The sequence below is a fragment of the Entelurus aequoreus genome, linkage group LG10 (genome assembly GCF_033978785.1).
Source record: "Entelurus aequoreus isolate RoL-2023_Sb linkage group LG10, RoL_Eaeq_v1.1, whole genome shotgun sequence".
Taxonomy (NCBI): Eukaryota; Metazoa; Chordata; class Actinopteri; order Syngnathiformes; family Syngnathidae; genus Entelurus; species Entelurus aequoreus.
This window is the reverse complement of record NC_084740.1, coordinates 2,887,881-2,915,701: the sequence shown is the minus strand read 5'-3', so window position 1 is coordinate 2,915,701 and position 27,821 is coordinate 2,887,881. Positions and strand designations below refer to the sequence as shown.

General features: G+C 43.4%; 1 protein-coding gene across 6 annotated transcripts in view; it reads left to right on the top strand.

Annotated features, from left to right (window-relative positions):
- The window catches only part of pitpnm3 (PITPNM family member 3), a 203,059-nt gene that overhangs the window by 146,314 nt on the left and 28,924 nt on the right, over positions 1-27,821 (top strand). For 5 of the 6 annotated variants that reach the window (XR_009827403.1, XM_062059834.1, XM_062059832.1 and 2 more), the window contains 4 exons: positions 690-860; positions 18,796-18,981; positions 19,059-19,207; positions 27,228-27,344. Coding sequence is in view for 5 of the 6 variants with exons in the window: in XM_062059834.1 (XP_061915818.1) it covers positions 690-860; positions 18,796-18,981; positions 19,059-19,207; positions 27,228-27,344 (623 nt within the window). In the remaining variant the exon portion in view is untranslated. The remainder of the gene's footprint in view (positions 1-689; positions 861-18,795; positions 18,982-19,058; positions 19,208-27,227; positions 27,345-27,821) is intronic. The other variant, XM_062059835.1, reaches the window with a different exon arrangement.

Below are 27,821 nucleotides of genomic sequence, written 5' to 3'. Positions count from 1 at the left end.
CGGGGGTTCACTCTCCTCAGGGTTTTCCGGACATCCGCTGTGTCCAGGTTGAGCGGCTGCTCATCAGGGCGGGGGATGGATTTCCTCGCCGGAGTGGTGTTAAGTGCCTGAAACCTTGCAAAGTGGTTGTTTAGGTCGTTAAGGAAGCTGATGCTGTTGTCACAGGGACGGGGGGCAGCTTTATAGTCCGTGATGACCTGTGTGCCCTGCCACATTCGTCTAGTGTTCGTGGGGTTCACGAAGAAGTCCTGCACTTTCTGACTGTGAGCACGCTTTGCAACCCTAATGGAACGGTTCAGGTTAGCTCTGGCTGTTTTAAGTGCTACCATGTCGTCAGATTTAAAAGCCTTGTTCCGAGCCTTCAGCATTGCACATACCTCACTGTTCATCCAGGGTTTCTCGTTGGCCCGTGTGGGGATGTTCTTGATCACACTAACATCCTCCAAAATATTTAAACACTATTCTGTTCAACTTGAATGTCACAAAAATACGTAAGAATACAAAGGCTTTGTCAAAAGAAAAGTATGTTTTCAAATGTTAAGGAGTAAGTACCGGTTCGAGCACCGTTTATGCACCGGCGCCATGAACAAAGTACTTATTTAGCAGCAGTGTTAGTTGAAATGTAAAGGATACCCATCACTAGGTGTCCCTAAATGAGTGTCCATGTCCTATGTTGTTGTGACCTCCAGTGAATCAGCTCCATCCGGCCTGTTCCCAAATCTTCAACCTGTTCTACCCGTCTGATCCTTCGGCTTCCAGACTGGAACCACTGCTGCAACCGCTTTTTCACAAGCTGCCGCCGTATGCTGTCCCCCGTTACCAGCGGTACCCTCTCGGGGACGGACGCTCACTGGTCATAGGTAAGAGATCATTCATTTACAATTCTTGAATTAGGATAGATGACTTTAATTAGGATAGTACATATTGATCAATATATGAGCAAAGCATTACAATAACTATGGCAGAATTAGCTTCAGTAGCTAAATGTTATCTGTTGTCCCCAAGCAGGCAGCATAATAACAGACATTATCACACATACTTTATACACTGACAAGACCAGTTGCAACAAATAGGAAAATTATTAATTTTAAAAGAGGTCAGAGGGCCCTATTATGCAAAACCAACTTTTCTAACCTGATGGTACCTGCTTATGTATATTTGGGATCTGCATAAGTCCTGACAATGTGAAATCGAACTGTGGAGGAATTGCAAAGGTATTTCTAAAACAATCTTGCCTTCCTTTCTACTTCCTCAAAACGGTCCGTTTGGAATTTGTCTGTCCTGTGCATACTTGCCAACCTTGAGACTTCCAAATTCGGGATATTTGGGAGGGGTTTGAGGTGGGCGGGGCCGGGGGGCTGGGTTTAGGGGGGAGGAGTATATTTATATAAGTATTTCTTATATATATATATATATATATATATATATTTAAATAGGGATGTCCGATAATATCGGCCTGCCGATATTATCGGCCGATAAATGCGTTAAAATGTAATATCGGAAATTATCGGTATCGTTTTTTTTATTATCTGTATCGTTTTTTTGTATTTTATTTTTTATTAAATCAACATAAAAAACACAAGATACACTTACAATTAGTGCACCAACCCAAAAAACCTCCCTCCCCCCATTTCTTTCTGTTATTAATATTCTGCTTCCTACATTATATATCAATATATATCAATACAGTCTGCAAGGGATACAGTCCGTAAGCACACATGATTGTGCGTGCTGCTGCTCCACTAATAGTACTAACCTTTAACACTTCATTTTACTCATTTTCATTAATTACTAGTTTCTATGTAACTGTTTTTATATTGTTTTACTTTCTTTTTTATTCAAGAAAATGTTTTTAATTTAGTTATCTTATTTTATCATTTTTTAAAAAAAGTACCTTTTCTTCACCATACCTGGTTGTCCAAATTAGGCATAATAATGTGTTAATTCCACGACTGCATGTATCGGTTGATATCGGTATCGGTTGATATCGGTATCGGTAATTAAAGAGTTGGACAATATCGGAATATCGGATATCGGCAAAATCCATTATCAGACATCCCTATATATAAAATAAATACTTGAATTTAAGTGTTCATTTATTTCCACATATACACACATAACACTCCTCTCTACTCATTGTTGTATTTGAAAGTGCAATGCTTTGCAGCCAGTAGCACAGCCTTTGAAGGAGCATAGGTGTGGGCAGTGTAATATTCTGGGTTGGAGTCAATAACCAGGCGAGGTGATGAAGTTACGTCTCTTTACTTCATACTTCAGAACCGACTCCCACACTTGCCGTCAGGGTGCGCAATACAACGTAAACCGTTGGCCAACCAAAAAGTAACCACAGAACACTATAGTGTTCTGTGGTTACTTTTTGGTTGGCCAAGCGGACGTGACGACAGGCTGTCCTCACTCATGTCCGCACGGACCTGGAGGGGGCGTGCCTTAAGTCCGGCTGGAAATCGGGAGAAATTCGGGAGAATGGTTGTCCCGGGAGAGGCACTGAAATTCGGGAGTCTCCCGGAAAATTCTGGAGGGTTGGCAAGTATGGTCCTGTGACGTATTTATGGTAAAGGCTTAACCGAAGGTATTCCCGCCAATTTAATTAATGTTCAAGCATTTGTAGTCCGAAAGACAAAATGCCCAAGGTATGACAGAACAACAATGCTCTGTTGTTGTTTGTTTTAACCAACACAAGTCACCACACAAACTCTCAGCCTCATCTGAAGTAAGAAAGTGCCTTCATTTGAACTTATTTAAATTGTGGCAATGCACCATCAATTTGGAAAAAGTCTCTCTTCGTGTTTGCGAAGCATTCCCAGAGCCCTACTTCAGAAACCTGCGCCAGTATGAAGATGGATTTTCCGATAAGCGACTTTTAATGGCGGGCTTGGTGACTACTGTTAGCTATAGCAATTGTTTATTGTTTATTGAGTGGATCCCCATTAGCTGACGCCAAGGCGACTGCTAGTCTTCCTGAGGTCCATATAGGAGCATACAAAATAAAAATACAAAGAATACATGCATTACCAAACATTATACAAAGGAAAAATACAACTTAAGATAAAAAAGCTAGTTAAACCCATCCATCCATCCATTTTCTACCGCTTATTCCCTTTGGGGTCGCTGGAGCCTATCTCAGCTACAATTAGGCGGAAGACAGGGTACACCTTGGACAAGTCGCCACCTCATCACAGGCTAGTTAAACCCAGTATTAAAAATTCACGTCATGTGGGCAGCTGCAAAAGGTGTATCTCAAAGCTGTCTTGAATGACAATTTAAACTTTGTGAGAGATTAATGTGAGATGGCAATTGATTCCAGAATGATGTACATCTATACACGACTGTATGTTTGAGGAGATTGGTCCTGGGAGCAGGAAGTGCCAAATAGCCATTGCTGGCATTCCTAGTGTCATGAATATGTGTTGAGGAGAGAATGTAACAGTAAGTAATAACAGTAGATTAGAAATGTGTTAAAGGTACTTTTGTAATATTAGCTCGATTTGTTGTGTCGCTAGCTTAGCCTTATAATGTAAGACAACTGCGTTACTGTCCTCCGGCAAAATAAAGAATACTTTTCCTAAAAACTAGTTTTAATTTGATCAGTGCCTACTATCGCTGTACTAATATACTATACTCTGTTTGAAAAGTACCGGTTCCCCATATTTTTGTATTTTCTTATTTTTTTAACGGGCATGACGGCGCGTCGTCATGTCATGACATTGCCGGTTTTACGAGCAGAGGAGCATGTTGGGCAGCGCACACACACAGAGTACTTACAAGCAGACACAGTGTGTAGACAGAAAAGGGAGAACGGACGCATTTTGGTGTAAAAAATAAAGATAAAGGTGAAGTTATAACACTGAAACACCCTCAGGAAGAGCTGCTTTAAGACATGGCTAGCTAGCTAGCAGCTAACATCCATCCACAGTGTTTTAGCTACTTTTAAATCACTAATCCTCGCCTCCATGGTGACAAATAAAGTAGGTTTTTGACAAGAGTTTTTCAATCATTTCAGAAAATTGTGAAAGTAGAGAAACAGGTGTGTAGTTTGTAAACTGGTGTTTGTCACCAGTCTTATAAATTGGTATGACTTTAGCTATTTTCATTTTATCTGGTAATTTGTCAGTTTGAAATGATAGGTTGCTGATGAATGTTAAAGGTTCTGAAATCTCTTCAATAAACTTTTTTTTATCGTTTCCATATCAATTCCGTTCCAATCACTTGAGGTCTTGGATTGACATATTTTCACAATATTGATTATTTCCTCTTTTGTCACACCTTCGAGGAACATAGAGTTGGGGTTTCTGTCTATGGTGTCATTCAAGTCCTCAACGGACTCAGGATCTGGAATCTTCTCCTCCAGATTTGGTCCAATGTTCACAAAGTACTTATTGAAGCTTTCAACTACTTCCTTCATATTGTCATTTTTTACATTTCTATCTAAGAAGTATTTAGCATAGTCCTTTTTAGCACCATTTTTAATAATGCTATTTAGGATGCCCCATGTTGCTCTCATATTGTTTTTGTTCCGGTCCAATAATTGACTGTAATATTCTTTCCTACGTGTTCGTAGTATGCCAGTTAGCTCGTTCTTATACGTTTTGTACTTGTTTTCTGCCTCTGTAGATCTTTGTGTTATTAATGTTCAATATAATGTATTCTTCTTGTTGCAAGCATTTTTTAAATCCTTTTGTCATCCATGTTTGATTGTTTTTCTTTTGCTTTTTCATAAAACATCTTGAAGGTATTACAAAAAATACCATATGCATCATCTACATCATTTTCACTGTAATTTTCCCAACTTTGATCTCTCAGATCATTTTTGAAAGCTGTCATACTTTGTTCTGTACATATTCTTCAAAATGTCCTTTTGTCATCCATGTTCCTCTTATTGTAGTTTCTGTCATAGATGATGAAAACTGGCAGATGATGACTGATGTCGGATATTAGCAGGCCACTTGTGGAATTGTTATCAAAATCCATCCATCCATCCATTTTCTACCGCTTATCAAAATCATTAGTAAAAATATTATCAAAAGTGTGTCCTGAGATTCTGCTTGGCCTTGTGATTTTAGGATATAACCTCAGACTGTACGTTATGTCTATAAAGTCATCTATGGGCTTTTGTTTGTTGGGGTTCAAGAGGTCAATGTTGAAGTCTCCACATTAGAAAGTTATATTTTGACGGATTTCAGTAAAAGTTGCCTCAATCCAGTTCTCAAACATATCAATGTTAGACTTCGGTGATCTATATATACAACTGATCAGTACGGTTTTTTATGACAAATTCCAATGGTTATGCATTTTAAGATATTATCAATAGCTAATGACATGTTGGCTCTCACAAAGTCTGCTTGATTAGCATTGTTGTTGATGGGGAAGAGGTCTTTGATTTAAACGCCCGATCTTGTGTCATATATGATTGTCTTGTGGTCTGAGTTGTGTTAAAAGTAAATGTGTCCAGATAAGTGAATCTTAAATGGTTTTGGGCCGACAACCGTAAATATTGAACGACTAAAATTCATGTCTGTGAGGAAAGCCAACAGCACCCGAGTCATTGCTCCGTGAGTTGTGGCACGGAAATGAGCAATCAATAAACTGTAAAAGCATTGAGGCGATTTTGTTTACAACATACTTGCCTCTAGCTCGCTCGGTAGATTATAAAGTACATGTTTCTGCCTTCTCAATTAGTTTTTTCCACAGTATTTTCTGATTTTTTTTAGTTTGTGATTTTCTGTCTGACATAGTTCCAACCCAAGACCACCATCATTCCCTCCCCTCGTGTGTCCTCTTCTACAAACCCCGTATCCATATGAGTTGGGAAATGGTGTTAGATGTAAATATAAACGGAATACAATGATTTGCAAATCCTTTTCAAGCCATATTCAGTTGAATATGCTACAAAGACAACATATTTCATGTTCAAACTCATAAACTTTATTTTTTTTTTGCAAATAATAATTAACTTAGAATTTCATGGCTGCAACACGTGCCAAAGTAGTTGGGAAAGGGCATGTTCACCACTGTGTTACATGGCCTTTCCTTTTAACAACACTCAGTTTTGGTTTGGGAACTGAGGAGACACATTTTTGAAGCTTCTCAGGTGGAATTCTTTCCCATTCTTGCTTGATGTACAGCTTAAGTTGTTCAACAGTCCGGGGGTCTCCCTTCTGCTATTGTAGGTGCCACACATTTTCAATGTCTGGACTACAGGCAGGCCAGTCTAGTACCCGCACTCTTTTACTATGAAGCCACGTTGCTGTAACACGTGGCTTGGCATTGTCTTGCTGAAATAAGCAGGGGCGTCCATGGTAACATTGCATGGATGGCAACATATGTTGCTCCAAAAGCTGTATGTACCTTTCAGCATTAATGGTGCCTTCACAGATGTGTAAGTTACCCATGTCTTGGCCACTAATACACCCCCATACCATCACACATGCTGCCTTTTACACTTTGTGCCTATAACAATCCGGATGGTTCTTTTCCTCTTTGGTCCGGAGGACACGACGTCCACAGTTTCCAAAAACAATTTGAAATGTGGACTTGTCAGACCACAGAACACTTTTCCACTTTGTATCAGTCCATCTTAGATGAGCTCAGGCCCAGCGAAGGCGACGGCGTTTCTGGGTGTTGTTGATAAACGGTTTTCGCCTTGCATAGGAGAGTTTTAACTTGCACTTACAGATGTAGCGACCAACTGTAGTTACTGACAGTGGGTTTCTGAAGTGTTCCTGAGCCCATGTGGTGATATCCTTTACACACCGATGCCGCTTTTTGATGCAGTACAGCCTGAGGGATGGAAGGTCACAGGCTTAGCTGCTTACGTGCAGTGATTTCTCCACATTCTCTGAACCCTTTGATGATATTACGGAGCGTAGATGGTGAAATCCCTAAATTCCTTGCAATAGCTGCTTGAGAAAGGTTGTTCTTAAACTGTTCAACAATTTGCTCAGGCATTTGTTGACAAAGTGGTGACCCTCGCCCCATCCTTGTTTGTGAATGACTGAGCATTTCATGGAATCTACTTTTATACCCAATCATGGCACCCACCTGTTCCCAATTTGCCAGTTCACCTGTGGGATGTTCCAAATAAGTGTTTGATGAGCATTCCTCAACTTTATCAGTATTTATTGCCACCTTTCCCAACTTCTTTGTCACGTGTTGCTGCCATCAAATTCTAAAGTTAATGATTATTTGCAAAAAAAAACATTTTTTTATCAGTTTGAACATGAAATATGTTGTCTTTGTAGCATATTCAACTGAATATGGCTTGAAAATGATTTGCAAATCATTGTATTCCGTTTATATTTACATCTAACACCATTTCCCAACTCATATGGAAACGGGGTTTGTATATTGCCAGTTTTTCCGGTGGTTACAACGATTTGTTCTTCTTCGGCTTTGTTAGAGCACGTTTGTTCACTCAAGATTTGGGGATTGAGATTGTGTGTTGTGCTGGGATAATATCAACTCATTAAAACTGCTCAATGCCTGATTGTTTATCTTCATGTGTGGGGCCTGTAACAATCTCCTCGAAATGTTGACAAGTGTGCCACTGTACCAGCCGATAGAGGTTTCAAAGTACATTTACGACCCTTGTGATGCATCATCCTGCATGACGGGGGCACGATGCTGTTGCAACCTTATCCAACTGGACCCCCCAGAGGGTCTGCTGATGACACTGCCTATTTAACCAATCTGTGATTTATGGGAAGGCATGTGTTGCAGAACTCACTTGTGGGATTCAGCGGGTAGAGACGTTGTAACTCAGCACCCTGAGGAGAAAGCAAGAGGCTTTCTAACAGAAATGAAGGCTCTAATATTGTTAGCTGCTGTGATACTTTGGAAAGAAATGCTCAAAAGCATAGAGTAATTTAAAGAAAACCAGAAATTAAGAAATGATAATATTGGTTTATTCTACTTGTAGGCCCCTTTCTGTGCACTCAAGAACGCCGTACGAAGCATTGAGCAAAACAATAACCAATCAATCAATCAATCAAAGTTTACTTATATAGCCCTAAATCACGAGTGTCTCAAAGGTCTGCACAAGCCACAACGACATCCTGGGCTCAGATCCCACATCAGGGCAAGGAAAAACTCATTCAAAGAGTCCAGTCCATAGTGGATCTAACATAATATTGTGAGAGTCCAGTCCATAGTGGATCTAACATAATAGTGTGAGAGTCCAGTCCATAGTGGATCTAACATAATAGTGTGAGAGTCCAGTCCATAGTGGATCTAACATAATAGTGTGAGAGTCCAGTCCATAGTGGATCTAACATAATAGTGTGAGAGTCCAGTCCATAGTGGATCTAACATAATAGTGTGAGAGTCCAGTCCATAGTGGATCTAACATAATAGTGTGAGAGTCCAGTCCATAGTGGATCTAACATAATAGTGTGAGAGTCCAGTCCATAGTGGATCTAACATAATAGTGAGAGTCCAGTCCATAGTGGATCTAACATAATAGTGTGAGAGTCCAGTCCATAGTGGATCTAACATAATAGTGTGAGAGTCCAGTCCATAGTGGATCTAACATAATAGTGAGAGTCCAGTCCATAGTGGATCTAACATAATAGTGTGAGAGTCCAGTCCATAGTAGATCTAACATAATAGTGTGAGAGTCCAGTCCATAGTGGATCTAACATAATAGTGTGAGAGTCCAGTCCATAGTGGATCTAACATAATAGTGAGAGTCCAGTCCATAGTGGATCTAACATAATAGTGTGAGAGTCCAGTCCATAGTAGATCTAACATAATAGTGTGAGAGTCCAGTCCATAGTGGATCTAACATAATAGTGTGAGAGTCCAGTCCATAGTGGATCTAACATAATAGTGTGAGAGTCCAGTCCATAGTGGATCTAACATAATAGTGAGAGTCCAGTCCATAGTGGATCTAACATAATAGTGTGAGAGTCCAGTCCATAGTAAATCTAACATAATAGTGTGAGAGTCCAGTCCATAGTGGATCTAACATAATAGTGTGAGAGTCCAGTCCATAGTGGATCTAACATAATAGTGAGAGTCCAGTCCATAGTGGATCTAACATAATAGTGTGAGAGTCCAGTCCATAGTAGATCTAACATAATAGTGTGAGAGTCCAGTCCATAGTGGATCTAACATAATAGTGTGAGAGTCCAGTCCATAGTGGATCTAACATAACAGTGTGAGTCCAGTCCATAGTGGATCTAACATAATAGTGAGAGTCCAGTCCATAGTGGATCTAACATAATAGTGAGAGTCCAGTCCATAGTGGATCTAGCATAATATTGTGAGAGTCCAGTCCATAGTGGATCTAACATAGTCCAGTCCATAGTGGATCTAACATAATAGTGTGAGAGTCCAGTCCATGGTGGATCTAGTTAATAGTGTGAGAGTCCAGTCCATAGTGGATCTAGTTAATAGTGTGAGAGTCCAGTCCATAGTGGATCTAGTTAATAGTGTGATAGTCCAGTCCATAGTGGATCTAACATAATAGTGTGAGAGTCCAGTCCATAGTGGATCTAACATAATAGTGTGAGAGTCCAGTCCATAGTGGATCTAGTTAATAGTGTGAGAGTCCAGTCCATAGTGGATCTAGTTAATAGTGTGATAGTCCAGTCCATAGTGGATCTAGTTAATAGTGTAAGAGTCCAGTCCATAGTGGGACCAGCAGGAGATCATCTTGAGTGGAGACAGGTCAGCAGTGCAGAGACGTCCCCAACTGATGCACAGATGAGTGGTCCACCCTGGGTCCCCACTTTGGACAGCTAGCATCTCATCTGTGGTCACGGAATCTGTGCAGAAAAGAGACGGCAGATCAACTGTTTTAAAAGGGGGTCTATTTAAAGGCTAGAGTATACAAATGAGTTTTAAGATGGGACTTAAATGCTTCTACTGAGGTAGCATCTCTAACTGTTACTGCTAGAACATTCCAGAGTACTGGAGCCCCAATAGAAAACGCTCTATAGCCCGCAGACTTGTAATATATATATATATATATATATATATATATATATATATATATATATATATATATATATATATATATATATATATATATATATATATATATATATATATATATATATATATATATATATATATATATATATTCAGAACGATATGATCCGAAACAATTCAGTGAGTTAAAATCAATTCAGTAACTTTTTAGCAAAAAGAAAGAAAATCAACCAGTGTGGCTGTGAAATAAATACTGGATACTGGAAAATACAGGTGAAATTTCCTATATTTCTGTTATGTATTGTAATTATGGATACAAACAAGAAAATTAACAAAAATTAATGCCCAATGCATCCATCCATCCATCCATCTTCTTCCGCTAATCCGAGGTCAGATCGCGGGGGCAGCAGCCTAAGCAGGGAAGCCCAGACTTCCCTCTCCCCTGCCACTTCGTCCAGCTCCTCCCGGGGGATCCCGAGGCGTTCCCAGGCCAGCCGGGAGACATAGTCTCCCCAACGTGTCCCTGATCTTCCCCGTGGCCTCCTACCAGTCGGGCGTGCTTTAAACACCTCCCCGGGGAGGCGTCCAGGTGGCATCCTGACCAGATGCCCGAACCACCTCACCTGGCATACTTTGAGCTCCTCCCGAATGACATAGCTTCTCACCCTATCTCTAAGGGAGAGCCTCGCCACCCGACGTAGGAAACTGATTTTGGCCGCTTGTACCCATGATCTTGTCCTTTCGGTCATAACCCAAGGTGACAACATGTGAGGATAGGAATGTAGATGAACCGGTAAATTGAGAGCTTTGCCTTCTGGCTCAGCTCCTTCTTCACCACAACAGATCGAAACAGAGTCTGCATCACTGCAGACGCCGCACCGATCCGCCTTTTGATCTCGCGATCCACTCACACCTCATTTGTGAACAAGACTTCAAGGTACTTGAACTCCTCCACTTGGGGCAAGATCTCCTCCCCAACCCGGAGATGGCACTCCACCCTTTTCCGGGCGAGAACCATGGACTCGGACTTGGAGGTGCTGATTCTCATCCCAGTCGCTTCACACTCGGCTGCAAACCGATCCAGTGAGAGCTGAAGATCCTGGCCAGATGACGCTATCAGGACCACATCATCTGCAAAAAGCAGAGCCCTAATCCTGCAGCCACCAAACCGTATCTCCTCAACACCCTGACTGTGCCTAGAATATCCGTCCATAAAAGTTATGAACAGAATTGGTGACAAATGACATCCCTGGCGGAGTCCAACGCTCACTTGAAACGGGTCGGACTTACTGTCGGCAATGTGGACCAAGCGCTGACACTGATCATACGGAGAGCAGACCACCATAATCAGATGTTCCGATACCCCATACTCTCTGAGCACTCCCCACAAGACTTCCCGAGGGATACGGTCAATGGACCAGGGAGTTGTGGGCATATTCAATCCATGGCAAGTTGAATGACCATGGAGTGGGTTGCTGGTGGCAGACGCAGCGTATAGTGGCTTCCAAGTCTTGGTTTGTTCACTCCATCTGGCCATTTTTCTGTGGATGGTAATCTGAAGACAAACTCGGTGATGCTCCCAGGGACTCGCAGAAAACCTTCCAGACTGAGGATGAAAATTGTGGACCCCTGTCAGAGACCACATCAATTGGGATGCTGTGCAACCGGAACACATGCTGAGTCAAGAGGTTGGCGGTATCCAGGGACATTGATAGCTTAAGTGGAACTGCAAAATGTGCCATCTTTGAAAAGTGGTCCACCATGGTAAGTGACTGTTGCCATTGGAAGGTGGAAGTCCTGTAACAACATCCAAAGTGATATGTGACCAAGGGCTGGAGGGCATGGGCAACAGCCTCAAAAGTCCAGCAAGAGCCCGATGAGAAGGCTTTATGCAGGCGCAGACTGAGCAAGCAGACACAAATTCTCTAGCCTCCCTTCTCATGGAAGGCCACCAAAAACGCTGCACAAGAAGAAAAACGGTTTGATTTACAAGTCAGCTTGAAACTGTGCGGCCAGGGCAGCACTTTTGAACGAAGCTCAGGTGTAACAAACAACCGACTCTCATAACAGGCGGACGGTGCTGGGGAACATTTAAGTGCCTCTTCCACTTCCTTCTCCACACTCCACTGAAGAACTCCGAAAATACACGTACAAAAAACAAGTCTCTGGGGGAGCTTTGTCCACTGCCTGGGAGTACAATCTAGATAGGGTGTCAGACTTACGTCAGAGAGAAGTTGAATCAGGGGTTCAGCCTCTGGGCAGAAAGGAGGTATGCCAAGTTCTTGTTGTCAGTGTAAATGTTAAATGGTTCCTGTGAGCCCTCCAGCAAATGCCTCCATTCCTGCAGAGCCAACACAACGGCCAGGAGTTCCCGATTACCAATATCATAATTGATCTCTGCTGGGGTCAGGCGACGGGAGAAGAAGGCACACGGGTGCAGCTCGCCAGTGGTGGAGTCACGCTGGGAAAGGACGGCTACCACACCAGAGTCTGAAGCGTCAACCTCGACAAAAAAGGTAGAAGCAGTATCAGGATGAGCCAAAACAGGAGCAGATTGGGTGTAGCAAAAGCCATGTTAGCTTCTGGGGTTCAGTTAACCGGAATCTTAATCGATGTGAGTTTCGTCAGAGGCATTGCGACCCGACTATAATTTCGGCTGAACCGACGATAGAAATTAGCGAAGACAAGAAATCGCTGCAAAAGCTTCCTAGATGTAGGAGTGGGCCAGTCAACCACGCTATGAATCTTAGCCGGATCGAGTCTAAGCTGTCCCTGATCCACTACAAACCCCAAAAAGGGCACAGACGAAACATGAAACTCACACTTTTCTGCCTTGACCAATTCTTTATTCTCCAACAACTGTTGGAGGACAAGGCGGACCTGCTGAATATGTTCCTTCAGCACAGAAAGAAAAAAATAGTATATCATTAAGATATACAAACAAAAAGCGGCCGAGCATATCCCTAAGTATGTCATTAATGAAGCCCTGGAAGATGGCAGGCACATTGGTTAATCCAAGTGGCATTAATTGGAAGTGCCCCAAGAGGGTGTTAAATGCCGTCTTCCACTCATCGCCCTCCCTGATGCAAACAAGATGATAGGCGTTACAAGGTCTAATTTCGGGAAATAATTAGCTTGATGAAGGGAACTAAAAGCAGAATCTCGCAAGGGTACTTATTCTTGATTGTAATATCTTTTAGCGCACGATAGTCAATACAGGGTCGAAAGGAATCCATCACTCGTTTCTATGAAAAAAAATCCTGCAGCTAATGGAAAGGAGGAAGGGCGAATTAAACCTGAAACGAGGGATGTAGAAATATATTGCTGGAGTGCTTCATGGTCAGGAAGCGGGATATTACACAGGCGTCACTGGCAATGCAGCACCCGGGGGGAAGTCAATACTACAGTCATACGGTCAGTGTGGCGGAAGGGACATGGTGCGATCTTTACTGAACACCTGACTGAGATCACGATAACAATAAATGGTCGATATTTTCAGCTTTGAAATCAACAAGGGCAGGGGTGCGCGGACACGCTGAACGAAGACACCGCAAGTGGCAGACAAGTATCGAGTTAGTGATGGTGAGTTTGTGCCAGTCGATGTAAGGGTTAAGTGTCGCAAGTCAGGTAAGCCCAAGAACTACCGGCGCGGAATGGATGGAATAACCTGATTATCAGAAAGATGGAGAGTGAGGTGTTCAATTTGTAGTTTTACAACTTCATGTTGTCATTATAATAGTTAACAAATAACACATACTGTATGTAGAAAAAATGTACAGGAATTTATTTTACAGCTTTTTGGATGTTGGCCAAATTAGCTAAATTTGTTCCTCTCGACCCATCCATCCATCCATACGTGGTGGTAACAACCTGGATAATAACTACGTTGTACCCCTGTTAGAAAGATGCCTAGGCTGTGATGAAATGACAATGATCCACAAAGCAGGATGCCTCTGCTGATGAATCTTTGAGGCAGACGTGTCAAAGGCTTGCTGCCCAAGCAAGCTTTAATTAACGCCCGGATGCTTACCCTGGGCGCTCTGATGACGCTCAAATAAAACCCACGGATACTCGTCTCTGCACAGAACAGCTGTTGAAACACACTATGCAGTTATGCATATGAGCTAGTTTGAAGGCTTGGTCTGCCAATCAGATTGCGCTCCCACTGAGAACTACTTTGGCATCCCCAACCTCACTGGAGCTTTTATCATGATGAATACCTCTTATGTGAGCCCTCTTTTAATTCCAGCTATGCTCCAATGGGATGAAAAAGAGGATCATGTAAATGTATGCACAGATGTATCAGTATTGATTGCCATGAAAACAATTACACAATTACTACATTAAAATTCAGAGGGAAAAAATGATGGCATCATTAAAAAAGAATCAAAATAACACACCACTAGTACTTTGTTGCACCACATCTGGGTTTTATAACAGCTTGCAGTCTCTGAGGAATGAACTTCACCAGTGAGAAACAGTACTTTTGACTAATCTTGCTCCAACTTGTTGATAGTTGTTGTCAAATTAGCTTTGAAGGTTGGAGTTTCAACCACAGATGTTTTAATTGGATTGAGGTCTGGACTTTCTGCAGGTCATGTAATTCTAAGGAACGTCTTAAGTTGTTAGCTCTATGTTGGTATAATTATTATATTGCCTTGTTTCTGTCCCTGCCATTTTCTGCAAGCTATATATATATTTTTAAATGCTTATATTTGTGTATCTTTGTTTACTTCAGTGCAGGATAATTGGAGCTCTTGGCCAGGTGGGATAGGATAGGATAGACTTTATTCATCCCATAATGGTCAAATTACGTGGTTGCAGTGCAGATACAAAACATCCACAAAAATACAGGTAAAAAGACATGAAAACAACAGGGAAACATCAAAGAATACAGGATATAAAAGACATTAAAGGAGGCGTAATGAGCTGATGCAACCAGCTGCCACTTCAGCAGCACCATTTTTATGTACCGCTACAAAGTAAAACACATCGAAAAACCCAAAAAATAGCAATAAAAAACACATATTGCGCACATAAGATTTCACCATGCATAGACAAACAAATCTACGCATGGATTGAGGGGGCAGCTGCCTAAGCAGAGAAGCCAAGACTTTCCTCTCCCAAGCCACTTTGTCCAGCTCCTCCCGGAGGATCCCAAGGTATTCCTTGTCCAACTGGGAGACATAGTCTCCCCAACTAGTCCTGGATCTTCCCTGTGGCCTCTTACCAGACGAACATGCCCTAAACATTCCCCCTAGAAAGGAGTCTGGGGGGGCATCTTGACCAGATGCCCTAACCACCTCATCTGAGCTCCTCCAGAACGACATAGTTTCTTAACCTATCTCGAAGGGTCATAGACAAGCAACAGAAAAACAAAAACATAATTCCCCACTTTGCAGTTCTCCACGCCATCGTCTCCAGAGACCGGAATAGACCCAACAAACCAAGCAAGAGAGCTGACTGCATCCTTGGCTGCCCCCTAACCCCAGTCCGTGCGGATGAATGAGAATCCGTCTCGGGAGACCAAAGTGTCCGATACATGCTCATTCAGCTCCATTGCGGTCGTCCATCCCGACGTTCAACGCTAGCTCCGCAGTCCAGTTTTTTCTTTTGCATCGCCTCCAGTCTCTCCAAGCGGACTCGGTTGAGGTAGAGAGCCAGTAGCTGATCTCCGGTGCAAACATGGCCGTGCCCAAAACGCTCCCAAGGGCGGATCCAAAAGTTCATCAAAAAGCACAGCTGAAGTTACGAAAGTTTCACACCTTGTTGCGCAGTCCCGAGAAGGCCCAAACCAACAGTTAGTGTGAGTGTGATGCCTTCATGGTAGGTGAGAAATCTTGCTTATAATTTTGGTGTGTAGAGGGAAAATTTGCTCTACTCAAGCAAGTTGTTAGTTTGCCTCAAGACCATTTTAACAAATATATCTTGATTGGTCCTTGACTGTGAGGATTTATGAATCCCACCTGATACTAGAGCACGACCAGGAAGGTTTGTATCATTTGTACACTGCTGCAGATTGTGGTTCCTAACAACTTAACATGTCACTGCATTTGGTGATTTATTAAGGGTCCTTCCAGCTGGCAGCTTGTGTTTTTTAAGGTTTATCTATTCATCTATTATTTAGCATGTGGGATTGCACATGGTGCAGCTTTAGTGAGGACTGTTTCTACCTTTATTTTCCATCTTTAATTTGTCCTTCATTGGCTAAATAAAAGAAGATTAACTTGATTCGGCATTACCAATGAACACTGCAGTCCATTTACACCAGAGGGCATCACTTTATTGGATTAGTGTGACTGAATCCAAATGTGGGATCAATTCCCATTCAATGTGCAAATGTGGATGCACAATCGTGATGAAAGTCAGCCATCGCAGCTTAAAACCAGTGGCTGTACATCTCATGGTGAGAGGAACAAAGTTTAACAATAGAACCGATTTGAGACAGAAGACAATGTGGCAACAGATATGAAGTATCAGAGAAAGGATTATACCATGGCTGTCAGCTTAGAATACAAATAGAATAAACCTTTATTGTCCACTGACGTGGAAAATATTATTTGGCCACAGATAAAAAATACCAACAATGTCATATATAAAACATATAACAAACAATAAGGACAGAGATTAAGTAAAATTATTAAGAAATTGCGGCCTCAAGTATATTTGAATACGATGCCATAAGCTTGGCACACCTATCTTTGGCCAGTTTCGCCCATTCCTCTTTGCAGCACCTCTCAAGCTCCATCAGGGTGGTTGGGAAGTGCTGGTTTTCATCCAGGATGTTTCTGTACTTTGCTGCATTCATCTTTCCCTCTTTTCTGGCTAGTCTCCCAGTTCCTGCGCTGAAAAGCAACCCCACAGCATGATGCTGCCACCACCATGCTTCACTGCAGGGGATGGTGTTGTCCTGGTGATGAGCGGTGCCAGGTTACTTCCAAACATGATGCCTGGCATTCATGCCAACGAGCTCAATTATTGGCTCAGAATTTTGGTCTGGCCACTCTACCATACAGGCCTGATTGGTGGATTGCTGTAGAGATGGTTGTCCTTCCGGAAGGTTCTCCTCTCTCCACAGAGGAATGCTGTAGCTCTGACAGATTCACTGTCGGGTATTTGGTTAACTCCCTGACTAGACTAATATGAATGCAACGATGTACAGAGACATCCTGGATGAAAACTAATGCTTGACGGAGCTTGAGCGGTGAAAACAGCCTAAAGATAGGTGTGCCAAGCTTCTGGCATCGTATTAAAAAATAATTTAGGCTGGTATTGCTGCCAAAAATGCATCAACAACATTTTGAGCAAAGGCTGTGAATATTTATGTACCTGTGATTTATTTTTTAATTTTTTTTATGTTTAATAAATTTGCAGAATAAAAAAGTAAAACACAAAAATGAATTTATTCATTTTGGAATAAAGCTGTAACAAAACAAAATGTGGAAATAGTGAAGCGCTGTGAATACTTTCTGCATGCACTGTAGTACAAGCATTAGTCTTTGTCAAACTGATCAGAAACAAAGACTACGGGGAGAGAATGCTACAAAAGACTAGTCAGGACAAAGGAAAGGCTGGGCTATAAAAAGGGGACAATTGGACAAAGGTGAAGTACGTTACAGAATTAGGTGGGTAATGACACAAAAGGGAAAAAACGAGAAGATGATGTTCAGTTATTAGCCACATTTGAGATTTTTCTGTTTTTTTCCGGGCTCTTCCTGCCTCCCATCCTTTTAAATCCCTCCATCACTCAAACCCACTGGACTGGTGCAAAGTGGAGCAAATAGGCCTAAGTGAAGGACACCATACGGCTTGTTTGTGACTTTCACAGAACTATATAGATGACATCCAATCCAGTTGGGTACACGCAAAAAGAGGTCAGGATTGTTTTGGTGTTCCGCCGGGTTGATTGTCGTACATCAGTACGTTACGTTGGATGCCACGGGCATTATGGTGGATGCCACGGGCATTATGGTGGAAGCCACGGGCATTATGGTGGATGCCACGGGCATTATGGTGGATGCTACGGGCATTATGGTGGATGCCACGGGCATTATGGTGGATGCCACGGGCTAGGACTCAAGCACATGGTGGGCAAACAAGAGTCAGACAAGCAAGAAGTCAATTGAAGTTGGAGTAAAAATGCTGCATACATGCACTACTCTCGCCAGTGGAAATGGTTCTAAAAAGGATTTTGGTAAAAGTTATTTCATATATTTTATGTTATCGGCTAGTTTCTGTGTGGTTACTAGTCGATAACATAAAATATACGAAGTATTTCCTATTCAGGGTGTATGCATCCTCTCAGTCACATTCAGTTATATTTTGATGATTTCAGGATGGTATTTTCGCTACTAAATATTTAAAATAAGCTCACATCTGCGCTGCTAAAGCGAAATAAAGAGGGGCCTTAATGAGTATTTGCCACTCATCTAGTAAGCTCAAGTAAGGGGGATGCCCTCGAAGTCACATGGTTGCACCCCAGCAATTACCATTGGCCCACACATGCCCAGAAAATATGTTTGCTAAATCCAGGTCAAACTTCCCGATATTTTGTGTCCTTTGAGAGTCCTTTTACTGGCGTAAAATTCACATTTTTTCCTACAGTGTTATCGGCGGGTCTGGCTGGGAGAAAAGTACAATATTCTTGTTATCAACAGCAACAAAGAGGCTTTTTAAAATTCATTAAAATTGACTTTAACACCATGATGTGAAGACGCAGCTTTTCTTCCTGGTTTGTCAATAAAACAAAAATCCATCCTCGGCGAGGGGTTGCTTTTATTTGCCAGAGTAACTGCATCAATTTTAAAAGATTAAAGCCAGTCAATTATTTCTCTCTTTACCCAGCCGAGAGTATCCAAAGCCATCCGGATGTGTTTATGGATGGAGAGCAGACTCCACAGTCGTCCTTTGAGACCAAATGGAAAGGAGGAGGCGGAGAAGAGAGAGTTCGCCGGGCCAGCGTCACCAGCGTGGAAAGTGGAATGTCGATTGGTTCTAGTGGCCATCAGCTGTGCAACACCATTGCCAACAGTGAGTAGAAGGGACTTCATTACAGACCTCCTTCACTTATCTGCTCATTAATTCATTTTTGCGTCTTCTCTTTTAAGTTTCCAGTAGCTGGTGGGGATCAAAAAGGCTGGATTACTCCCTGTACTGCCCTGATGTGTTGACCGCTTTTCCCACGGTGGCGTTGCCTCACCTTTTCCACGCCTCCTACTGGGAGTCAACCGATGTAGCAGCCTTCGTCCTCAGACAGGTAGGCTGTACACCACTCTAGCACCTGACTGAAAGACACTGGATCACGAGGTCTGTGCCGTAATATAAAATGGTAAATGGGTTATATTTGTATAGCGCTTTTCTACCTTCTAGGTACTCAAAGCGCTTTGACACTATTTCCACATTCACCCATTCACACACACATTCACACACTGATAGCGGGAGCTGCCATGCAAGGCCCTAACCACCACCCGTCCTAGCAAGGGTGAAGTGTCTTGCTCAGGGACACAACGGACGTGACAAGGTTGGTAGAAGGTGGGGATTGAACCAGGAACCCTCAGGTTGCTGGCACAGCCACTCTCCCAACTGCGCCACGCCGTCCCCGGCGATAAAAGCTCTATCAGGATCAGTGTAGCCCCAAAACATGTGGATTCCAATGTGCAGACGACAGGCAATGATAGCAAAAAAATATCTCTTTAAAAGCAGAGACAAGATGGAAACAGAGCAGCTCACTAGTCTCTCTAAAGAGTTCAGCAGTCTCACATCTTCAGGAAGCTGTTCTTCAGTCTGGTGGCCCCCTGCCTGTGGGGAGAGGGTCAACCAGGGGGTGTGCAGGCTTGGTGGAATCCTTGGAACATTAAATTTCATAAAATAATAGTTAAAAATATGAATTGTTACACTTACATAATAGACTTAACAACAGCCGTACTAGCAGTGGATGCTCGAGGGAACATATTAGGAGCGGCTTTCATTTAAGTCTGACAAAAACATGTTCCAGCTGAAAACAACACAATTTAGGAAGAGCTAAGAGCATTTTTGTCAGAATTTCCTGTACGGACGCGACTGTTGGGGATGACTTTGTCCTACGGAGGAGGCTGGCTTAAGAGGTTTCCTGACTGGCAACCAGGGACAGGTGAGAGACAGCACTCAGTACAGAGACAAAGTGGTGGCAAATGGAGGCAAACAAGAAGTGAAAACAAAAATAAGAGTGCTGGACAGTAAATACAAGAAACTAATAATAACGGTCATGGTCTCTCACGACAGTGTTGACCTAAGTCCATTTGGTTTTAGCATCTATATTGCAAAAAATACATCAAAAAGGCCCCCACATTGTATTATATTACTGGACCAGAAATGAACAGAAACAATGCTCATTTCTGTCCTTCGTTGCCATGGACACCAATTTCTTGCACCTGCCTCTGGTTAGTGGTAAGTACGCTCACCTTCTCCTGATCACTAATCAGAGATCTATATATACCTGCTTCGCGCTTCCTCGTTGTAGACTTTCTCGCTGTTCGTCCTTGGCGACTGTCATGTTTGTTCTGAGCTTTACTCGCGATTCATTTTTGTACTACTATTTACGTTGTTGAAGTACGATTCAATTCCTAAATACGTTTCCTACCCGCACTCCGCTCTCTGCCGTTCCCTCCTGCATCTTAGGGACACGACCACCGCAAACATGCACCCACATCGTTACACCCTTTATCTCATGTTAGGATTGGTATGCTACTATCTGTTTTAACTTCCTGCCCTGCCATATTTCCGGGCGGTAGCCTAGGATTGGTATGCGACTATCTTTGGCTACCGCTTGTGCTGCTTTAACTTCTTGCCTAGTTATATTTCCGGGCGGTAGCCTAGCGGTTTTTAAGATCTGTACCAACTTTCCCACTCCTGGAACACTGTCCTGAAGAAGTCGGACTGCAGATGGCGCTGTCAGCCTGCTACTACGAGCAGTAAGGCAGTGCCAAAAAAATCAGCCGACCAGACGCGTCACATCAATATCACGTGACAAAAATTAACACACATGTCTGGCTAGAGGAATAAATAAAATGCATAATTCTTTGAAGACCTAATGAACCTAATTGGACTACAAATGGGATCCTTGTTTGGCGCCGCTGTAGTGGCTGCTGGTGGCAGGAGCTCTGTGCTCTTGTGTCATCCTTTTGTGTTCCTGATGTTTTCCTCTTGTTTTCATGTGTTATTATATATATACATAAATATATATATATATTTCTTATTTGCCTTTTGGTTGTGGACCCTTTGGGACTGTGCGACAAGGGGTGGCACTTTTGTGACTTCTGCAGTGCTTTTTTGTGAACTTCTGGATCTGCCTCCGGGAGCCTTTTGGCCATGGAGACCAGCTGCTGGGTCTCTGCCATACCAGAGTCCATTTGGAGAGACTGGAGGAGATGCGGATGAAGAAACAGGGCTGCGAAGCTAGCACTGAGCGCCGGGACGGACAGGCTTCACAGTGTCTTGGCTGAATGAGCAGGTATCGGACACCTCGGTCTCCTTGGACACATCCTCGCTCATCCATGCAGACTGGACACTGGCTGAGAGTTGGTGGGCGGCCGAGGGTGGAGTCGTCTCTCTTGGACACCTCGGTCTCCTTAGACGCATCCTTGCTCATCCATGCAGACTGGACACTGGCTGAGAGTTGGTGGGCGGCCAAGGGTGGAGTCGGCTCTCTTGGACACCTCAGTCTCCTTAGACGTATCCTCGCTCATCCATGCAGACTGGACACTGGCTGAGAGTTAGTGGGCGGCCGAGGGTGGAGTCGGCTCTCTTGGACACCTCTGTCTCCTTAGACGCATCCTCGCTCATCCATGCAGACTGGACACTGGCTGAGAGTTGGTGGGCGGCCGAGGGTGGAGTCGGCTCTCTTGGACACCTCGGTCTCCTTAGACGCATCCTCGCTCATCCATGCAGACTGGACGCTGGCTGAGAGTTGGTGGGCGGCCGAGGGTGGAGTCGGCTCTCTTGGACACCTCGGTCTCCTTGGACACATCCTCGCTCATCCATGCAGACTGGACACTGGCTGAGAGTTGGTGGGCGGCCGAGGGTGGAGTCGGCTCTCTTGGACACCTCGGTCTCCTTAGACGCATCCTCGCTCATCCATGCAGACTGGACACTGGCTGAGAGTTGTTGGGCGGCCAAGGGTGGAGTCGGCTCTCTTGGACACCTCGGTCTCCTTAGACGCATCCTCGCTCATCCATGCAGACTGGACACTGGCTGAGAGTTGTTGGGCGGCCAAGGGTGGAGTCGGCTCTCTTGGACACCTCGGTCTCCTTAGACGCATCCTCGCTCATCCATGCAGACTGGACGCTGGCTGGGAGTTGGTGGGCGGCCGAGGGTGGAGTCGGCTCTCTTGGTTGCTTTGTTGGGTCTGCTCCTGTCTCTGGCCATGCTCCCCCCAACCCAGCAGACGATGGCGTGGAACACCGCAGAGGCCACCACAGTGTATATGTTTCTTTGACTTTTTATTCATAGCTGTATGTAGAAGTGTCTGGTTGCATCAGCTCTGCTCTTTTAATATCTTTAATGTCCTTTGTGTTCTTTCATTGTTCCCTCTTACACACATGTAAGAGGGACGTGTGCTATGGCTATGAGTTGTTTTTTCCCTTGGCCTCAGTCTGGACCCCCTCTCCAGGGGTCCAGGCTTAGACCGATTTTTTTTTCTCACCCCAATCCCCATTGTTTACCTGTTTCCCACCTTTTTTGAAAGGGGCGCCGGAAGTTGGCAGACCCGTCAGCGATCCTGTTCTGTCTCCCTGTAATGTTTGATCCAGTTCTGTCTCCCTGTAATGTTTGTCTGCTCTTGAATAGGATTGTGCTGGACATTTTAATTTCCCTTCAGGGATTAATAAAGTATTTCTGATTCTGATTGTTTGCATGGTCAGTACGCTAGTTTAGTTTAAACATCTACAGTTTTCCAGAATTGTAATAATGGCAGTCTGCTCGATATTTCACTTTTTTTACATCATAGCTTCGCCTCATGAATTCTCTCTTACCTTGTTGCTGTGTTCTCGCACTTTTGAGTGTTGATGCATTATTAATGATCTCATCCAGCTGCCTCCCCTCCATGGAATGTAACAGATTCCGTCTTCCAAGGGACATTTTAAGGGGAACAATTCTATGGTCATAAATTATGCTCTACTCTCTGCTTGTTGGAGGCTCAGCCACGTTTCAAAAGAGCGTTTTTGGGGAATTAAAGATGATGAAGAATACAGTACATATTGCCACACCAAGTATATTTATTACACTATTTAAGGTTTGACATTGTGAAGCAACGAGAGGAGAGGAACCTCAAGAGCAATGCAACATGATAGGTAAGGTGTGGACCAACATTGTTAACTGAGCTGTAAAAGACCACCTATTTTCTTCTAAAATATGATTTCTATTGGGGTTTGAGTCTGTGAAACGTCTGTGCTCTTCCTGAAGTGTGTGAAGTCATTAACACAAGTTTATTGGCAGGCTAACTAACAATATTGACAATGTAAAACCCAGCACAACATTGGTCTTACAAGGTCGATGTCAGGTATCGATCCATCACCTGTTGACAAATAAAGTCATTGCTTTTCCCTGCTGGTGAAGTGATGTGCAAAAAGCTAAGTGTATAGGCTTGAGCACTGAGCATTTGACACTCTAGTCCTGCATTATTAACACATAAAGCCGCAGCAAAGAGGGGGAAATGGAGGGAAGACAGGATAACACCCCGGATAAAACAAGGGACTAAACACACTTGACACAAATGAACAAACTGTAGCACAATGAAAAAGTAAAGTACCTAGTATGCAATACAAGGTAACTGTCAGAATAATTGTATATAAGTTATCACACAACTTTGTGTTCCATTGAGTTCAGGTCCCCTGCGAGAAGACAAACGCTGTCTTTCATCTTATCAAGCAAAAGGCTTGTCAAACTCCACTGTGTGCGATGGGATGCGACATGGAGGTGTCGGTTTCTTTGATCTATTGACAGCCACAGGAAGACCTTGTCCTGACCCGAGATCTACAAAGCGGAGAGGGAGCAGACCTGACGCAGCTCCAGGCACCTTTTCCTTGAACTGTTGATGACCGAGTGCAACAGCTGTTTACGACCCCCCTCCCTTTAGAAACAGCTGCAGCTATGTAATCAGAAAAGGCCTAAATATAAGAGGACGCGTGGAACTCCCTCTTCAGAGCGTGGTGGGAAACTGTCCGAAGTTGCAGCCCAGACGTTTCTCCTCATGAGCTAAATTGAATCCTGTCTCTTGTTTGATTTCTTTGCTTCTTGTCTTGTCTAATAGATGTCATCGGTGTTTGAACCTGACAGTAACCTTATAGTCTTCATCAAAATTCTAGTGGCCACATTTTGCACCAGCTCTAATCTTTTAATGCTGGATATGGGGAGACCCGGAAATTATACCTTACAGTAATGGAGACGAGACGTAACCAAGGCATGATCTGGTGGACACAACGGGATGTATTTTAGCGTTGTCACGGAGATGAAAAAGAAAGCTGTTTCAGTCACACTCTTGAAGTGTGACGCAAACGAGAGAGTCGGGTCGCAAATAATACCGAGATGTTTCACCCGGTCGCTTTGCACGATTGTTTTATTGTGGAATTTCAATGCGGTATCCTCAAACAAGCAACTGTGTCTCGCAGGACCCTTAAAGAACATTTCCGTTTTCTTAGCGTTGCTGGACATCCATGGTCTATTTTAAGTAAATGTAACGTTGTCATCAGCATGACAGTGAAAGCTAACACCGCGTGACGAAGAGTGCAATTATGAGAAGTATAAATTGTTAAGCCTACATTTTTAGACTTAAAAGTACATATAAATGTGTTCAATTTTGCAAGTTGAATTTTGAACTGCTTTGTTCACCCGCTGATGCAATCTCTCTTCCCTTGGCATGGACGCTGCCTGTAAATTCCTATCGAACCTATAGTTTTAGAGCATGAAAGATCAGAAATGGGGTAAAATAGGTCACTTGCAGGGAGGCTTAGCTTCCAAGGGAGTCAATGGATTGATTGATTGATTGATTGATTGATTGATTGATTGAGACTTTTATTAGTAGGTTGCACAGTGAAGTACATATTCCGTACAATTGACCACTAAATGGTAACACCCGAATAAGTTTTTCAACTTGTTTAAGTCGGGGTCCACTTAAATTGATTCATGATACAGATATATACTATCATCATAATGCAGTCATCACACAAGATAATCACATTGAATTATTTACATTATTTACAATCAGGGGTGTGGAGGGAGGGGTGGGGTGGGGAGATATGGACATCAAGTAGTGGACATAGAGAGAGAGAGAGAGAGAGAGAGAGAGAGAGAGAGAGAGAGAGAGAGATCAGAAGGCATAAGAAAAAGAAAAAGTATCTGCATTTGATTGTTTACATTTGATTATTAGCAATCCGGGGAGGGTGTTAGTTTAGGGTTGTAGCTGCCTGGAGGTGAACTTTTATTGCGGTTTTGAAGGAGGATAGAGATGCCCTTTCTTTTATACCTGTTGGGAGCGCATTCCACATTGATGTGGCATAGAAAGAGAATGAGTTAAGACCTTTGTTAGTTCGGAATCTGGGTTTAACGTGGTTAGTGGAGCTCCCCCTGGTGTTGTGGTTATGGCGGTCATTTACGTTAAGGAAGTAGTTTGACATGTACTTCGGTATCAGGGAGGTGTAGCGGACTTTATAGACTAGGCTCAGTGCAAGTTGTTTAACTCTGTCCTCCACCTTGAGCCAGCCCACTTTAGAGAAGTGGGTAGGAGTGAGGTGGGATCTGGGGTGGAGGTCTAGATGTAATCTGACTAGCTTGTCCTGGGATGTTTGGAGTTTAGATTTGAGGGTTTTGGAGGTGCTAGGGTACCAGGAGGTGCATGCATAATGGAAAAAGGGTTGAACGAGAGTTCCCGCCAGAATCCTCAAGGTGCTTTTGTTGACCAGAGAGGAAATTCTGTAGAGAAATCTCGTTCGTTGGTTAACCTTTTTGATTACCTTGGTTGCCATTTTATCACAGGAAAGGTTAGCCTCTAGAATGGAACCTAGGTAGGTGACCTCATCTTTCCTGGTGATGGAGCTGGGCTGGCTGGGCTTCTGCATGATTATGGTTTGCTTTGTTTGAGGCTGAATTCCTTCTTGTTTGACAGCAAAATGAGCAAATCAGCGATCTTGAAATATTAACCAACTGAGCCTTTTTTAAGTTTCAGTGTGTTGCTGGAGACTTTCCCAATCCCCTTCACTGCTTTTTTGTTGAAAATAAATCTAGCATCTATCTTGGGTGTTATTGCAGAGGGTCTGTCATAACGTTTTTAGCTTTCAATCAGACATTATTGTGAGGCTTTGTATTATCCATCCATCCATTTTCTACCGCTTATTCCCTTCGGGGTCGCGGGGGGCGCTGGAGCCTATCTCAGCTACAATCGGGCGGAAGGCGGGGTACACCCTGGACAAGTCGCCACCTCATTGCAGGGCCAACACAGATAGACAGACAACATTCACACTCACATTCACACACTAGGGCCAATTTAGTGTTGCCAATCAACCTATCCCCAGGTGCATGTCTTTGGAGGTGGGAGGGGCCTATCCCCAGGTGCATGTCTTTGGAGGTGGGAGGGGCCTATCCCCAGGTGCATGTCTTTGGAGGTGGGAGGGGCCTATCCCCAGGTGCATGTCTTTGGAGGTGGGAGGAAGCCGGAGTACCCGGAGGGAACCCACGCAGTCACGGGGAGAACATGCAAACTCCACACAGAAAGATCCCGGGCTTTGTATTAGTGTTCCTAAAAATAGATATACTGGCCCCCAGACACATTTTTTTCTCTAAATGTGGCCCCCCGAGGCAAGATAATTGCCCAGGTCTGACTTAGATGAATGACAACATTGATAGACATTTTACATCAACACAGTTGTCATGTCAGGGTTTGAAATAGAAAAAGCCAAGCATGCAAGAAGAGGACTGACACATACCTATCTCATACCTTTTACCAGGCCTAATGAATCACAGTTGCATAAGATTGTATTATGACACTAAATTGATATCAAGTCCAAAAAATGGCCTTGTTCGCAAGTGTTTACACAAAACCATCTTTGTTACTCTTTGCTTACCTTTATTATATTCAGCAAAACAGTCATTTTCAGGCATGAACACTTACCTTTTCAGTGGACGTGGTTCACATTCACGCATTGGGTGATGCACTCGGATTTGAAACATTGGCATGAGATATTTGACTGCCTTATTGCTTAGATTTGTGTTGTTGTATGTAAGAACATGCTGGTGTTGTTTGTTCCCAGCTCATGCGGTGTGACTTCATGAAGAGGCAGGAAGCCGACAGTCTGGACTCGGCGCCCTTTTCGCCCTCCAGCCCGCGGGAAAAGTGGCTTCGGAGGAGGACGCACGTCAAACTGCGGGTAAATAACCTCGTGTTGCACGAGTGTGGCCTTCTTTGCTTTGTCCCTTTCTGTTTCCATGCTGAGTTTGACCTTCATGCACTCAAACTTGCAGTTTTTCAACGTCTCAGACTGAGGCTGGCGAAATAAAACAGCCAAGGTCATTTTTGGTAATTGAAAAAGTATGGATTTAGTTAATAAGTATTTCTCCTTGCTCATCTTTGGGGAGAAAAAAGAGTGTAACCAGATTGCCATGGCAACGCCCGGAGTACAGTGGAATCTCCAAGGTCGCCTGTCAAACTGACTTGTTCCGATGGCAACACCATTTTTTTTTTGTCACAGTTACTAATGGTACAGGAGGGAAGGAATTCATTTGTGAAAAGAAAGGGGGTGGGGGGGGAGGGTCAATCATTAGGCAACACAGTCTGCAGAAAATGATGGAAAGCGCCACTCTATGTAACAACTGACACAGATGGTCAAAGTTGGAATTGCCACATT